This window comes from Heterodontus francisci, chromosome 3, assembly GCF_036365525.1.
Source record: "Heterodontus francisci isolate sHetFra1 chromosome 3, sHetFra1.hap1, whole genome shotgun sequence".
In the NCBI taxonomy this organism is placed as follows: Eukaryota; Metazoa; Chordata; class Chondrichthyes; order Heterodontiformes; family Heterodontidae; genus Heterodontus; species Heterodontus francisci.
The window spans coordinates 76,629,161-76,645,554 of record NC_090373.1 but is presented as its reverse complement, the minus strand read 5'-3'; the positions used below and the strand labels follow the sequence as shown (position 1 = coordinate 76,645,554).

At 42.7% G+C, this 16,394-nt stretch overlaps 1 protein-coding gene across 4 annotated transcripts in view; it reads right to left on the bottom strand.

The window, feature by feature from the left end:
* The window catches only part of wdr35 (WD repeat domain 35), a 214,990-nt gene that overhangs the window by 56,008 nt on the left and 142,588 nt on the right, over positions 1-16,394 (bottom strand). For all 4 annotated transcript variants that reach the window (XM_068023557.1, XM_068023567.1, XM_068023572.1 and 1 more), the window contains 2 exons: positions 2,247-2,450; positions 119-265 (listed from right to left, as the gene is read on the bottom strand). In XM_068023557.1, the coding sequence (XP_067879658.1) occupies positions 119-265; positions 2,247-2,450 (351 nt within the window). The remainder of the gene's footprint in view (positions 1-118; positions 266-2,246; positions 2,451-16,394) is intronic.

Here is a 16,394-nt window from a genome sequence, read left to right as displayed (position 1 = left end):
TACTGGTCAGTCTCCCACAAATTTATGACAAGTGACTGGGAGAATGCCCATGGATCATCAGGGCCTCCTATTTTCATTGTCAATTTCAATCATTTTGCATAACAATGCTGTTACTTACCACTTCTGGCGATCTGCAAAATAGTCTCCAATAGCATTATAAGCCTGCTCAAGCAGAGCATCATCAGCATCACCAGAACCAGTTTTTAGCAACTGCAGTACTCGAAACCAATCTCCCAACTTGATTCTTAGATCAATAGCCAGATCTCTATAAGCAGAATAGAGAAGTTGTATAGAAAAAACATTTCTGACCACATACAGAGGAAGAAGTGAGTGCGATTATCAAAACGCGTCATACGCATCTTCCACAAATGATATACAGTTTACCCCAAAATGAATGCTACATCCTGCATAAATATTGCACGCTACTGTCCAAAGCTAATCAAATAATTCGGCAGATCTTTCAGACATTCTCATATTCCTATCATTAAACTCTAACCTGATGACCTGCAATCAACATTCACCCCTCCTATCACCAACCTAAGCACCACAGAAACCACTGGCTCCCATGGAATATTTTATCATTTGAGTCCTATTCTAATAGGAAACCTACTCCAAGCCAAATATTTAATGATTCATTTTTAAAGAAGTTTGCCATTGCAGCCTCAACTGCTTTTTCTTGGGAGTCTCAGGATGGTAGATAAGTGAAGTAAAAGGGCCAAATTTAACCTTGAGCACTTTAAAAGCAAGTGTGGTTGCAAGTAAATGGGAAACTGCATGGGGAGTATAATGAGAAGTAGGACCCGAGAACACCCCCTCACCCCTCCCTGCATAAAATTAGTGCTGAGTAGGGGCTTTGGAAGCCGATGCCTGTGCTGGGAGGGAAAGGCCGGGGCTGGGGAAGCCTAAAGACTCTTTGCTTAAACATACCTTGGCCTCGCCGGGACTCCTGCCCTGGTTCTGCCATCAGGGTTGTCTTGAGAGCTTCCAAACTCTAAAGTTAAAATGGCAATGCTGAAGATGTTATCAGGCCGCAACCCTTCAATGCAATTAGGCCCCATCTGCCAGGGGTGGATGGTCCTTCGGTGCCTGAATTAATGTAAGTAAAGCTGGTGGAGCTTGGGGTCGGGAACATATGGTGGTTACTTGCATGACAGCCCCCCAAACACCTTAACCCCTTGCCGACACCATTCCTGCCAGGTGTTAAAATTGACCCCAACATTTTTTCTAACCTCTATCACTCTTAATAATTCTAATCTAGCGGTTCTGTACTCAATATCAAGTTAAATAACATGCTTACATCAACAACACTCAGCATTTTAAACACCTGGAGCAAAATTTCTCTCAATAATCTTTTCTTTAATTAATAAAATTAGCTTTACAAGTCAGGAATCAGGAAAGGAGAGACATTGCTATTATAGCACCAAATGATTCTTTAGGAGGCAAAATAGAAAGCTCCCTATTACCTTTGGGATAAAGAAGCACCCCTGGCCCTGCCTGGCACCTAGAATGTGACTAGTTTATAAACAACAGTGTCGAGCCCCTTTAGTTTTTCATCAGCAGATTAGTGTTGACTGGAGTCTATGGGAACTTCACTGGCACTAACTGGCAAGACAAGAATGATTAGTGCCAAGCAGCCACTTCAATATGGCACAAACAGGGCCCAAAGACTCTGTTAAGAGCAGAATCACTGACCAACTTGAACAGAATCCACCCAGTGGCTAGTTTGACCTTGGAGCAGCAGCTCTAGACACTTGACACAGTCAGTATGTGAAGTGAGTTGAAAAATCCAAACAAATCTAGCGCAAATCCATGTCATGGTATGACATTTACTGTGACTAACATCCCCAAACAATCTGCCAAACAGGAAGCCTTCAACAATATTGAGGGAAGAATATCAAATAATCCCTATTGTGGTATGTGTTTTACAGTAGAGGGAAGCAAAGGAAAATCAGAGTAGCAAAATGGCCATTATAAAGATGTCAAAATACCAATGGTATTTTTGATGGCCTTTTGTTTTTCCTTTCTTTTTGTCTTTGCTCTCCACTTCACACTATTCCCCACCCCCATTCCATCTCAGTGGAATGTAAATTTCATTCAGTCCACATCTGAAGCCACACAGAATGTTAAAAGATCGCAATTAGTAACAATATAAATACTTTTAAATTATAAAAATTTGATAATTAAAATAAACAGCAGCACCATTAGCAGTGTCTAGACTTAAGAATATACTTAAGTATTATAAACACCTTCTATCCATGTTTAGATACATCCTCTCAGCTTCCTCAAATCTTCCAAAGTAAGCTGCAACTTCTGCCTGTTTCATGGATTCACTTTGAAGGTTTCCTAGACGTTTCACGAACTCAATCCCTTGGTAATCCTTACAACGGACAAATGCCTGTTCCGCTGTTTTAAGGTCAAGTCTCTGTAGAGCAGCTTCCGCAAGCAGGCGCCTAAAATACAAAACAAACTACTTCCTTAGCAAGAATTCAGTTACACTTCATTTAAAAAAGAAGATTGGTATCTCATGTTTTGAGGGCAACACAAAGTGGTAACAGTGAAACACGTCAGTGTAAGTTGGGTATTAGTTGATTGGAGTATTGCCAATTGGTGCAAGATAACTGCATGAGTCTGTCTTACACCACTCCAAGTTTGCACCCATTGTAATGTAACTCCATCCCAGTGCAAAGCCACCATTTAAAACTGACAACACACTTCACTGAAGCTTCTACAAACATCTAAAATTTCAGTAGCACAAATCAGCCACTTTATCCCAATATTAACTACCATCACACATACATGAAAGTATGCTTCTGCATAGCTCTGTTATAACTCGGTGCTTGTTAGATGGAGGTCACTCTGCTGTATTTCAAAAATCTGACATCACAGACAGATAGTACCACTCTCAGATCAGTACCTTGCAGTATAATTATAGCTTACTACCAGGAAACTAGTGCATTAGACGAAATAGATACAGAGAAAAGTTTGCTAAAAGGATAGAATTGATACATGAAAGAACGTAAATTTTTTTATAAAAATGCATAATCCTAGTAGAATAAAAGTTCTTCACTGATTATATTTCAAAACAATAGTAAGAAGACCAAAAGAAACAACTAACCAGTATAGTCACACTTCATTCTTAAGTAAGGAGCGATTACCCTGTCATGCCACAATCTAACTATAGTGTCATCAGTATTTATAAACAAGTAAGATTTAAATAATTTTGTTGTGAATAATAGTTATGTATGCAAATATATATGTATAGGCAGTATATATGAGACAGGAAAAAAAAGGGGAGTGAATGCTTATAAATCAAATAATTTGACCTCAAATTTGCTGACAAACAACAGCAACTTGTATTGATATAGCACCTTTAACATAGTGTTACGACCGAGGCGGGAGGAGTGCACTGTCCTTTCTAGTTCCACTTCTCCACAGATCACAACATCTATTTAAATGTTTACCCAGTTCCCGATACAGCCAATAGCCAATCATATACTCTATTTTTTATTCCAGAATAAAATACACCAACCAGGTGTCTTTAACAAACAACAAAATTATCAGTTCATTAAAAAACAAGACTTAACCAGAAACGAAGCAAAGCATTAACACACCGATTAAAATATGAAAGTTCCCTTTTTAAAAACTCCCCAACTACACTCTCACACACACATTGGAAAAAACTACAAAATTCATACTACAGAGGTCTGTTACAAAAAAAAACTACTTTGGCCAAATACTTGCTAATTCAAGATGAAAAAAGATGATACGGTAAGAAGTAAGTTGTCCCTTTTTTGGTCTGGCATCCAGGTATATGGAGACAGGTCACTGGGTCTGTATAAGAAGCAGTCTGTTCTGGAGATGTTGAGAATTGTTTTAGTAGACTTTCTAGGAGAAATGTGGCATCAAGGTTTTTCCGTCAGCCCAAACTTGAATCACAGGATTTTTTTCCTGCTTCTCAGGAGCTATACAGTACCAGGGATTTTTTCCCCACACTGGATCTTGGCAGGATTTCTTCAAAAAGGTAGAGAAGGAGGTGAGTTGGGTGGTTTATTTTCTCCTTAGCAGGAAAACACCAACTGTCTTCAAACAGTTCACACCAAAACTAAAAACAATGTAATTAGGAAGGTAACTGGAATGTTGGCCTTTATTGCAAGGGGCATGGAGTATAAAAGTAGGGAAATCTTGCTACAACTGTACAGTGCATGGGTGAGACCGCACCTAAAAGTACTACGAACATATAAATTAGGAGCAGGTGTAGGCCACTCAGCCCCGAGAGCCTGCTCCACCATTCAATAAGATCATGGCTGATCTGATTGTAACCTCAACTCCACATTCCCGCCGACCCAATAACCTTTCACCCTCTTACTTATCAAGAATCTATCTACCTCTGCCTTAAAAATATTCAAAGACTCTGCTTCCACTGCTTTTTGAAGAGGGTTCCAAAGAAACACGATTCTCTGAGAGAAAAAAATTTCTCCTCATCTCTGCCTTAAACAGGCGACCCCTTATTTTTGAACAGTGACCCCTGTGTACAGTTTTGGTCTCTTTATTTAATGAGAGATATATTTGCATTGGAGGCAGTTTAGAGAAGGCTCACTATGTTGATTCCTGGATGTAGGGGTTGCCTTATCAGGAAAGGCTGAGCAGGTTGAGGCTATACTAACTGGAGTTTAGAAGAATGAGATGATTTTATTGAAACATAAGATTTTGAGAGGGCTTGACAGGGTAGATGCTGAGATAATATTTCCCCTCATGGGGCATCTAGAATTAGGGAGGCACAATTTCAGAATAAGGGGTCTCCCATTTAAGACGCAGAGGAGTAGCTATTTCTTCTCTCAGATGGTTGTTAATGTTTGGAATTCTCTACCTGAGAGAGTAGTGGAAGCTGGGTCATTGAATATATTCAAGGCTGAGTTAGACAGATTTTTGATCTACAAAGAAGTCAAGGGTTATGTGGGACATGCAGGAAAGTGGAGTTGAGGTCATGATCAGATCACCCAAAATCTTATTGAATGGCAGAGCAGGCTCGAGGGGCAGAATAGCCTACTCCTGCTCCTAATTCTTATGTTCTTATTTAACTGTATAAAACACTAGAGAGCAACAGCTGGAGTACTGCACGCAGCTCTGGTCATCTCACTATAGGAAAGATTTGATTGCACTAGAGAGGGTACAGAAGAGATTTACTAAGATCTTGCCTGGACTCGATCATTTGACTTATGGGGGAAGATTGGATAGACTAGAGTTGTACAGAGGAGGCTGAGGGGACACCTAACTGAAGTGTCTAGATGGAGTGGATAGGAAGGTCCTATTCCCTTTGGTTGAGGGGTCCATAATCAGGGGACATAGATTTAGGGTAAGGGGTAGAAGGTTTAGCAGGGATTGGCTGGAAATCTTTTTCACCCAGAGAGTGGTGAGGATCTGGAACTCACTGCCTGAAAGTGTGCTAGAGGTAGAAACCCTCATAACATTTAAAAAGTGCTTGGATATGCACTTGAATTGCTGAAAACTACAAGGCTACAGACCAAGAGCTAGAAAGTGGGATTAGCCTGGATGGCTACTTCTCAGCAGGCGCGGACACGATGGGTTGAATGGCTTCCTTTCGTGCTAAAAATTTCTATGATTCTAGAAAACAGAGGCAGCAGAGTGATTGACAGAGATGGTGGAGAAACAGAGCTGACTGTCACCAGCATACATGTGGAAGCTAATCCTGGATCTAATGGCTTTCTGAATTTTCATCTGCCTATTGTTATAGCCCCTATTATTTGATCCCAAGTCATTTGCCGCAAAATTCAGATGCATAACGCCCAGAGTGGCCTTAGAGGTCCAAAATGACATCTGCGGTATGCGCGCGCACTTCCGGTGTGAGTCATGCCAGATGCCATATTGGTAAGGGCATTAGCATATGCATAGTCAGCATCTGCAAGTATGAAGAGTAAGCAATCATGATATACATGCTGATTTGATGTTAGCGCTGCCATTTTTGTGCTCAATACTCCAACTAATAGTGTCTTTTAATCACACAGATGAACATGTGTTCAGCAGCAGGAATGACCCCACCAGAAGCACTATTTAAAAGGATCATCACCTACTTTCAGATTAGTTGCTGATTGTTTTCTATTGGCTGTTGCTACAACTGTACAAGGCTTTGCAGAGTAGGGAAAGCTGCTGGAAGAGGAAGGAGGAGGAAGGGCTCTGAATAGAAACCATATTTTCCCAGGGTATACAGGGCGCAAATCTCCTACCCAAACCTCAGTGAAGAAGAGTGTGTGAGATGTCTGCGCTTCACTAAGGACGTCCTCACTGAAATCTACTCCTACTGCAGCTGCAACTGCAACCTTAAAGTGGGGAGAGGACTGCATTGCCAGTAGCTGTGAAGGTGATCATGGCCATGATTTTTAATGCCTAAGGGTTTCTTCCAGGCTGAGGCTGGAGATATTGAGGGCATCTCGCAGTTTACCAACCTACCATACACTGCTGCATTAGAGAGGTCACCAATGTTCTCTATTCAAAGAAAGCTGACTACAATTCATTCTCTCTTGCCAAAGAACAGCCAAAGAAGCGGCTTTGTGAGGATTGCAGGGTGCAACTGACTGCATGCACATTGCTTTGCGAGTACAGCATGTAACCAAAAGTGATTCCACTCCCTCAACATCCAACTGGTATACGACCATATGCAGCGAATCATGCAGGCCAATGCGCGGTATCCTGGCTACAGGCACGATGCCTTCATTCTGCGGCAGTCCACTGCGCCATCTGCATTTGAGCCACTATGACAAAACTAAGGGTGACCACTGGGAAATAAGGGCTATCCGCTGTCCAGAATAGCTGATGACTCTGGTGTGCAAACCACATACACATCTGCAGCATGCATACAATGAAAACCCTGATAGACCATTGGTATGCTGAAGCAATAATTCCACTGCCTGGACCACTCTGGAGATCCCTGCAGTACTCTGTCAACATTCACGCTAATCTGCTGCTTTCTACATAACCTCACCATCAAGACGACACAGGCCTTGCCACCAGTGATACAGCAAGCAGCTGAGGAGTGGGAGGAGGCAACCTTGAGAGGCCCTTTCTGGCCAGCATGTCCATGAACAACTCATATGGCTGTGGTACTAGTAACCCAACCCCAATTCCCCATTCACCACAAGTTCCACACATTACCTTCCCTCTGTCACTGCCCATTACCGTAATTGCTTTTCTACAATAAAAAAGGCAATACAAAATAAACATTCCAAACCAACTTCAAATCAAAAACATGCCATATAGAATACAAATGTCAAGTAATCACCCTTGTGCATTCCCATAGTGTCTGTCTTCTGTGTGTTTTTTTTAATTCATTCGTGCGATGTGGGCCAGCATTTATTGCCTAGCCCTAATTGCCCTTGAGAAGGTGATGGTGAGCTGCCTTCTTGAACCACTGCAGTCCTTGGGGTATAGGTACACCAACAATGTTAGGAAGGGAGTTCCAGGATTTTGACCCAGTGACAGTGAAGGAATATAGTTCTAAGTCGGGATGATGTGCGGTTTGGAAGGGAACTCGCAGGTGTTGGTGTTCCCATGCATCTGCTGCCCTTGTCCTTCTAGGTGGTAGAGATCACAGGTTTGGAAGATGCTGTCGAAGCAGTCTCCCTGAGTTGCTGCAGTTATCTTGTATAAGGTACACATTGCTGCCACTGTGCGGTGCGTCAGTGGTGAAGGAAGTGAATGTTGAAGATTGTGAATGGGGCGCCAACCAAGTGGGCTACTTTGCCGTGGGTGGTGTTGAGCTTCTTGAGTGTTGTTGGAGCTGCACCTATGCAGGCAAGTGGAGAGTATTCCATCACACTCCTGACTTGTGCCTTGTAGTTACTGGACAGGAGGTGAGTTACTCGCAGCAGAATTCCTGCTGACCTGGTCCTGTAGCCACCATATTTACGTGGCTGGTCCAGTTCAGTTTCTGGTCAATGGTAACCCCCAAGATACTGGGGATCCAGCGATGGTAATGCCACTGAACATCATGGGGAGATGGTTAGATTCTCTCTTGTTTGAGATGGTCATTGCCTGGCACTTGTGTGGCATGCACGTTACTTGCCACTTATCAGCCCAAGCCTGGATGTTGTCCAGGTCTTGCTGCATCTGTTTACGGGCTGCTTCAGTATCTGAGGAGTCGCGAATGGTGCTGAACATTGTGCAATCATCAGCCAACATCCCCACTTCTGACCTTATGATGGAGGGAAGGTCATTGATGAAGCAGCTGAAGATGGTTGGGCCTTGGAAACTACCATGAGGAACACCTGGGACTCAGGTGATTGACCTCCAACAACCACAACCATCTTCCTCTAGGTATGACTCCAACCAGCGGAGAGTTTTCCCCCTAATTCCTATTGACTCCAGTTTTGCTAGGGCTCCTTGATGCTATACACAGTCAAATGCTATCTTGATATCAAGGGCAGCCACTCTCATCTCACCTCTGGAGTTCAGCTCTTTTGTCCATGTTTGCACCAAGGCTGTAATTGGTCAGTTTGGATTTGTCCTGCTTTTTGTGGACAGGACATACCTCGGCACTTTTCCACATTGCCGGGTAGATGCCAATATTGTAGCTGTACTGGAACAGCTTGGCTAGGGGTGTGGTTAGTTCTGGAGCACAAATCTTCAGTACTATTGCCAGAGTTTGCCTGTCCTACTGCTCCTGTGCATGTTATACCCCAGTGGCTGCAGCATGACTGATGGAAGGCTGTTGCCTTTCAGTGGAGGAGATTGCAAATATCTTTGGAGGAGAACCTGAGCAGCTCTGGCCTTAGAAGGTCCGACTTCGGACTGCACCATCTAGATATGAGCAGCAGCATTCTGGGCTGCCTGCTGACAGGCAACAGCAAGGGCACTGGCAGAATGGCAGTGCTAGGAGGATGAATGCTGTCATCCTGAGAAAGGAAACAGGTTTATACTTCTCAGAGCCACGGCCACTCCCCAGGGCAGCACCTCAGCAATCTTAGTAATCTGTTGGAAGACAGATTGTAGAATTGCTGTGAGACCCTGCAAGCCCTTTTGAACACTGGTATCCACAGCCATGATGGCAGCAGTCTGAGTTTGCATGGCAGCAAGGTAACCTTGCATGACAGAAGTCTGAGCTTCCACTGCAGCACCCAGACATTGTGTGGCTTCTGTTTGTGCTGCAATGCAATCTGGCCACAAGTGTGTTAATGGAGTTGGCCACTACTTCCATGCTGGAAAGGGTAGGCTCCAAGCTCTCTGCAAAATCCTGTGCATTGTTGGTGGGGAACTCTTACATGCTCTTTGACATTATACACAGGCTTTCTGGCAGGCCTGCCAGCACACCAAGCATTTCATTATGCATACACATCAGCTTTCATCTGTAGCTTGTCCCATCGCAGTGCTCATCCGAGTCCTTTACAGCAGAACTAGTTTGCGACCTTGCTCTCTGGGAGCTGGCACCTGTGCTACCCTTGTCCCTTGCTCTGGATGCAAGCCACATGTGCCCAGTGTCTCACCACATGCGTATCTCACCTCTAAGCTATGCTCTAATGTACACGCAGTGTCAGTATCTAAGCTGAAGGCTGTGAGTGTGAGATTGAGTGACAGTGTTTCCTCATCACCATCTTCTTAAGCCAATTACACAGGTATGAGGGGAGAACTGGCTAAGGTAAATTGGGTAAATAGACTAAAAGGTATGGCAGTAAATGAACAGTGGGAAACCTCTAAAGAAACAATTCAAAATGTTCAACAAAAATACATTCCATTGAAAAACAAAAACTCAGCAAGGAAGACCCAACTGTGGCTCACTCAGGAAGTTAAGGATAGTATTAGATCAAAAGAAGAAGCTAACAATGTTGCAAAAAGAGTAGCAAGTCTGAGGACTGGGAGTGTTTTAGAAATCAGCAAATGGCCACCAAAATGATGATATAAAAAAATAGAATGACAGTAAATTAGCCAGTGATATAAAGACATAAGGTTTTATAGGTACATAAAAAGACTACCTAAAGTAAATGTTGGTCCTTTAGAAGCAGAGAAAGGAGAAATGATCATGGGGAATGAGGACATGGCAGAGGCATTGAACAAATATTTTGTGTCTGTCTTCACAGTAGAAGACACAAGATTCATACCAGAAATAGATGGTCACCTAGGGGTTAAAAGAATAAAGAAATGAACATTAGCAGAGAAAAAGTATTGGAGGAACTTCAGGGACTAAAATATGACAAATACCCGGGATCTGAGGGCTTACACCCTAGGGTTCTAAAAGAGATAGCTGCAGAAATCATGGATGCGCTATGATTTTCCAAAATTCCTTACATTGGGAAACAGTCCCATCAGATTGGAAGTTGGCAAATGTTACACCACTTTTAAGAAAGAAGGGAGAAGAAAACAGGGAACTACAGGCCAGTTAGCCTAACATCATTGGGAAAATGCTGGAATCTATTATTAAGGAAAACTTAACAATGCACTTAGAAAAGCACAGTATGATTAAAACAAGTCAACATGATTTTACTAAAGGGAAATCTTGTTTGACAAATGTATTAACATTTTGTTGAGGTCATAAATAGTAGGGTAGACAAAGGGGAACCAGTAGATGTCGTCTACCTGGATTTTCAAAAAGCATTTGATAAGATGCCACACAAAAGGTTAATAGGCCAAGATAAGGGCTCATGGAGTTGGGGATAATATATTAACATGGATAGAGGATTGGTTAATTGACAGGAAGCAAATAATAGGCATTTAAAAAAAATTCTTTCATGGGATGTGGGCATTGCTAACAAGACTCTAATTGCCCTTGAACCGAATGGCTTGCTAGGCCATTTCAGAGGGCAGTTAAGAGTCAACCACATTGCTGTGGATCTGGAGTCACATGTAGACCAGACCAGGTAAGGAAGGCAGATTTCCTTCCCTGAAGGACATTGGTGAACCAGATGGGTTTTTATGACAATCGATGATAGTTTTATGACACCATTACTGAGACTAGCTTTCAATTCCAGATTTTTAATAATTAATTGAATTTATTAATGAATTGAATTTAAATTCCACTGTCAGGCAAACCCCCCCAGCTGCCAAAACTGAGGCACGCATTATTTCACCACATGAACATTAAAATTTAAAATTGCAAGCCCCTGACTGGAAAGACATTTGCATAGTAACAGACAGTGTTAGAACAAGGGAACCCAGTCGGTGCTTCCCCAATACACAGAAGAAGTGGCCAGACCAGTTTTAGTCACATGACTGACTGACAATTGGAGTTTTTTTGAATTTGAACTTCCAACAGGGAAAGAAATCAGAAAGCACTTTTCTCCTGGACTGATAGGACTTCCCTCCTGTCTGCTCTCATATAGCGCACATCAGCATCGGAAACCACTGAAGACATATGAACACTAAGAGAGAAAAGTCTTCTACAGTGAACAAGGTTTAAGAAGAATACTGGGTGGGTCCCAACAAAAATTAAGAGCTGTCTATAATCAAGGACTCTATGGCGAGCTGGAAACACAGCATAGTAAACAAGAAACTCTTCTGAAATTGCCTCAAACCTCTCCATTTTATTTTTCTTCTCTTTTCTGTCCCTATTTGCATGTGTGTATCACGTGTGCATGCTAGCATGGGCGTGTCGTATATCCAAAGGCATGAGCCGTATTAGAGTTTAAGTTTAAGGTTTAATAAATTTAAATTTTCTTCTTTAAACCGAAGAAAGCCTGTTTATGCTCATTTCTTTGCCCTATAATTGGAAAGCTGTAAACAAGGATTCACAAAAGGGGAGCTTAAAACAGTGTGTTTAAAATTAAACCCTGTTACAATAAGACCAGGTGAAGATAGTAACAGACCCCTAGACACCTTTCTCACCTGGTCATAACACCTGCTACCATGGTGGGATTTGAACCCATGATCCCAAGGCATTAGCCTGGGTCTCTGGATTACTACTTCAGTCACATTACCACTACACCACCATCTCCCCCATAAACAGAGCATTTTCAAGTTGGCAGTGCTGGGACCTCAGCTATTTACAATCTATATTACTGACTTAGATGAAGAGACTGAGAGTAATGTATCTAAGTTTGCTGATGATACAAAGCTCGGTGGAAATGTAAGCTGTGGGGACGACACAGAGAAGCTGCAAAGAGATGTAGGCAAATTAAGTGAGTGGGCAACAAGATCGCAGATGGACTATAATGTAGGGAAATGTGAGGTTATTCACTTTGGTCATCAGAATAGAAAAGCAGAATAGTTTTTAAAAGGTGTGAAACTTGTAAGTGTTGATATTCAAAGAGACTTGGGTGTGCTTGTACAAGGAACGTAGGAAGTTAGCATGCAGGTACTGCAAGCAATTAGGAAGGCAAATGGCATGTTGGCCTTTATTAAGCACCGTCTCCTCCATGTGGGTAAGGACCAGGGGGCAGCAATGTATCCGTACACAGACAACAGTGTCCGTGGCAAAAACATTTTGAGGTCATGATTGGTAATTTCAGGGATGAGAACTTTCCCCAGGCCAGCTTTTTAAAAAAAGTCACAGCTATCAGTTTCACAGCTGAATTGGAATTTATATGCTTAGATCTTTATCTAATGCTCATTAACACTCTTTTCCATATTCACAGCTGACAGGTGCTGGGAGCGTGAGCAGTGGTTTCCGAACTTCAAACAGATTTGGGGTTTCCCGAAGTTCGTAAACCGCTGCTCCCACTCTCAGCAACTGTCAGAGAAAGGGTAGGGGCAGAGTGGGGGTGGCAGAGAGAGTGGGGCAGAGAGAGGGAGAGACATGGCGGCCAGAGAGAGAAAGAGCGGCACAGAGAGGGAAAGAGCGGAAGAGAGAGGGGGCAGAGAAAGAGAGAGGGGGCAGAGAAAGAGAGAGGGGGCAGAGAAAGAGAGAGGGACAGACAAAGAGAGAGGGACAGACAAAGAGAGAGGGACAGACAAAGAGAGAGGGACACAGAGTGTGAGGGAGCTGAGAGGGGAGACAGAGAGAGAGAGAAAGGGGGCAAAGAGAGAGAGTGAAAGGGGGCAAAGAGAGAGTGAAAGGGGGCTAAGAGAGAGGGGACAGAAAGATTGGGGGGCAGAAAGAGAGGCCGGCAAAGAGGCGGAGAGTGGCAGAGAGGGGGAGAGAGGGACAGAGAGAGAGGGGGGAAACAGACAGAGAGGGGAGAGAAAGAGAGAGGGAAAAAAGAAAACAGAGATGACAGAGTGGGGGGCTGACACAGAGGTGGGGAATGACAGAGAGGGGAGAATGCAATATGGGGGGGGAACAACACAGGGGGCAACACAGAGAGTGGGGAACACAGGGAGGGGGGACACAGGGAGGGGGGACACAGGGAGAGAGAGAGAGGAGGGAGAGAGCCCGATCTAGATCACTCCTGACAGATGGACATCTATCCAGAATACTCTGCATCGCTACAAGTGTGCAGGCAGACATTGACTATCTGTGCAAGCAAAACAAATGCCAGGTATCTCACTAAATCAGTGTCTAACATAGTGACCAGAAAGTAAGCCAACAAATTAGTCTTCTCATTTAAAGCTTTTTCACAAAAATGCACGTGTTGCTGTTTTGATTAATAAGAAGATAATTTTTAATGCCTTTATCTTTAACTGGCCCCCTATGCATGATAAAAATTGTAATGTGGCCCCCATGCAAAATGGCTGGACACCTCTACTCCAAGCCTTTAACCTGTGGTTTAAAATAACCAAGCAGCTAGGTTATTTTAAAACACAAGTTTAAAGGCTTGTGTTATGTAAACACATTTTTAAATGGCAAAAGTCACTAAGAGAATATCTCGATTTCTACGCTCTGGCACACATTACTTTCACTTGGGACACAAGCTGAGTGACATGTTGAAAGTTGCTGGACTTTTACTTCTATATAAATGTCACAATTCTGTTGCTATCCATTTGGAATCACATTGTTCCAGATCTTGTATTGAGGGGAAAACAGGCAAGAAAATCCAAGGAATCTCCAGAAATTAGCACTGTAAGTTCCGCATGAATACAAGAGTATGGTGTAATGGGTGGAGTAATATTGGCCAAAACAGGATGCTGCTGAGCCATATATAATAGTAAAAACAATGTAATGGATAGCTTTAATAAACCTTAATCTATGATGAATTGCCTACAATGCCTTAACAAAATCCATGCAGCACTTGCAGTTTTAAAAACTGTCAGGGAAACCATGTTACTGTCATTAAATGATTTTTTTTTGCTGCGAATTGGATTAAAGGACAAGTTTTACAAGTATTTCAAAAATCAGTAACTGAAATGTGCATCATTTACTCTCAAGTTTGAGGCAAATAACCTATGTGGCCAGTGTAATTTGAAAGTTGTCTATATCATACAATTACATTAAGTTAGAAGTGCACCTTTGCCAATAGGTAAGAGATTTAGTTGGCACATAAATTGGTTAGTTTGGAGTACAATCTTACAGATAGTGACTAAACATTTTGTAACAGAATAATACATGCAAAAGCAACCACTCAACGTTTTGCAGAAAAGCTTTTCGTTAATAATTATTTTGTCATAGCAGAATCAAAATTGATAGTGATAGACTGAGATACAGACATAAGTGAATTTATTGGAGGAACTGAAGAGCGTGCTTTATTTGTAATTGTGTTAATCTAATTTTGTCACTAGCTTTGGCGAGTAAATTACATTTTGTCCATGAGAAATGCTGTTGTTTCTGTATTTTAGAATCCAGGACCTAGTTTAACAGCCTGTCAATATGAATAAACTAGTCTTGGCTACCTAGCGTTAATCTCTCTGTCCCACTCTGCTCTTCTATTTTACATGACTCTTCTGTAGTACTATCTGCTCCATCCTATAAAATTCTCCTGATTTGGAAATCACTGCCCTTTTGTTGGCTGTCCTGTCTTCAAATACATATTACAAGCACATGGAGAAGTTGCACATTGACCATAACATCTTGTGACAACAGCAGTGTGAAAAATGGTCCGTCTTCGTATTGCTGATTTTTCTACTGCCTCACCTCAATAACCACAATAACAAACCTCTCCTTGAGTTTCATGGTTTATTTGATGAATTTGTATTCCTGACAAAGTGTGAATCCACAGAGGTCATCCGATAAGGTCCATGTACCACCCTGTAACATGGTATTGCTAGCTCTACTCTGTCAACAAAAGTAATTCACACCTGCATTGTATACTATTTTGCTTTCTAGCTAGCTAATACAGTTGCACTGCTCTCCATTGATGTCTGTATGCTAAACTACTTTATTTACAGGGAGCAATGTGCTTTAAATTGGACAGTGTTTTTTTGATGGCATTACATTGGCTATGTATTTTATATACAGATTAATTGCCCCCATGTCCGTGGCTGAGTCGATAATTTTGTCAAATGTCCATAGTGCAACATTTATATTTATTTATTTTTATTTAGAGATACGGCACTGAAACAGGCCCTTCGGCCCACCGAGTCTGTGCCGACCATCAACCACCCATTTATACTAATCCTACATTAATCTCATATTCCTACCACATCCCCTCAATTCCCCTACCACCTACCTACACTAGGGGCAATTTACAATGGCCAATTTACCTATCAACCTGCAAGTCTTTGGCTGTGGGAGGAAACCGGAGCACCCGGCGGAAACCCACGCGGTCACAGAGAGAACTTGCAAACTCCACACAGGCAGTACCCAGAATCGAACCCGGGTCGCTGGAGCTGTGAGGCTGTGGTGCTAACCACTGCGCCATTGTGCCGCCCCGGCCCGACAACATGTTGGTGCCTATCCTGCTAAGGACATACAGCCACACCTGTCTACTTCTGGTCAGCATCTGCTGCCTCCAGTTGTTTGCTAACTTGTCCTGCAAGAGAAAGTAAAGTGCCAGTAAGTGTGATGCAATCTGTTTGGGTGAACGAGCTGTCATGATGGAATAGCTGATAGTCCGTGCAAGCTGTGAGATGTGAGTGTGAGGCTCGCACCAGTCCCAAGTGTTTGAGGGTGAGATGAAGCTATGAATGTTAGGTAAGAGTCCTGATTAATAGAGATTGTTGATAGGTGAGTGTTGGGGTGTGTTAAATTGAGCAGGGTCTGAGGCTAGTGGTGCAATGAGTTGGTGGGTATGACATTTGAAGGTACATTCACTGATCTTGACCACTCGTGTGAGCTCACTGAACTTTCTGTGGCACTGCATCCAGGTCCTTGGGATTTGGCTCCTGGTATTGAACTGGTCCCCACTGCTTTCTGAGAATCTGTCTGGAGGGCCTCCTGACCCCCTGTTAATAAAGCACATCTCTCCTCCGCTACACCTACTCTACCAAGGTCCCCAGTGCATCGTCATAATATCTTGAAGCCTGGTCTCTTCCATGCTGTGCCATTCCTGTGTCTTTCCCACAACAGAATCAGTTGTAAAATGACTTCCAGCATCCTTTCCAGCGACAACGCCCTTTAAAAATGGCTTTAATGTAGTGCT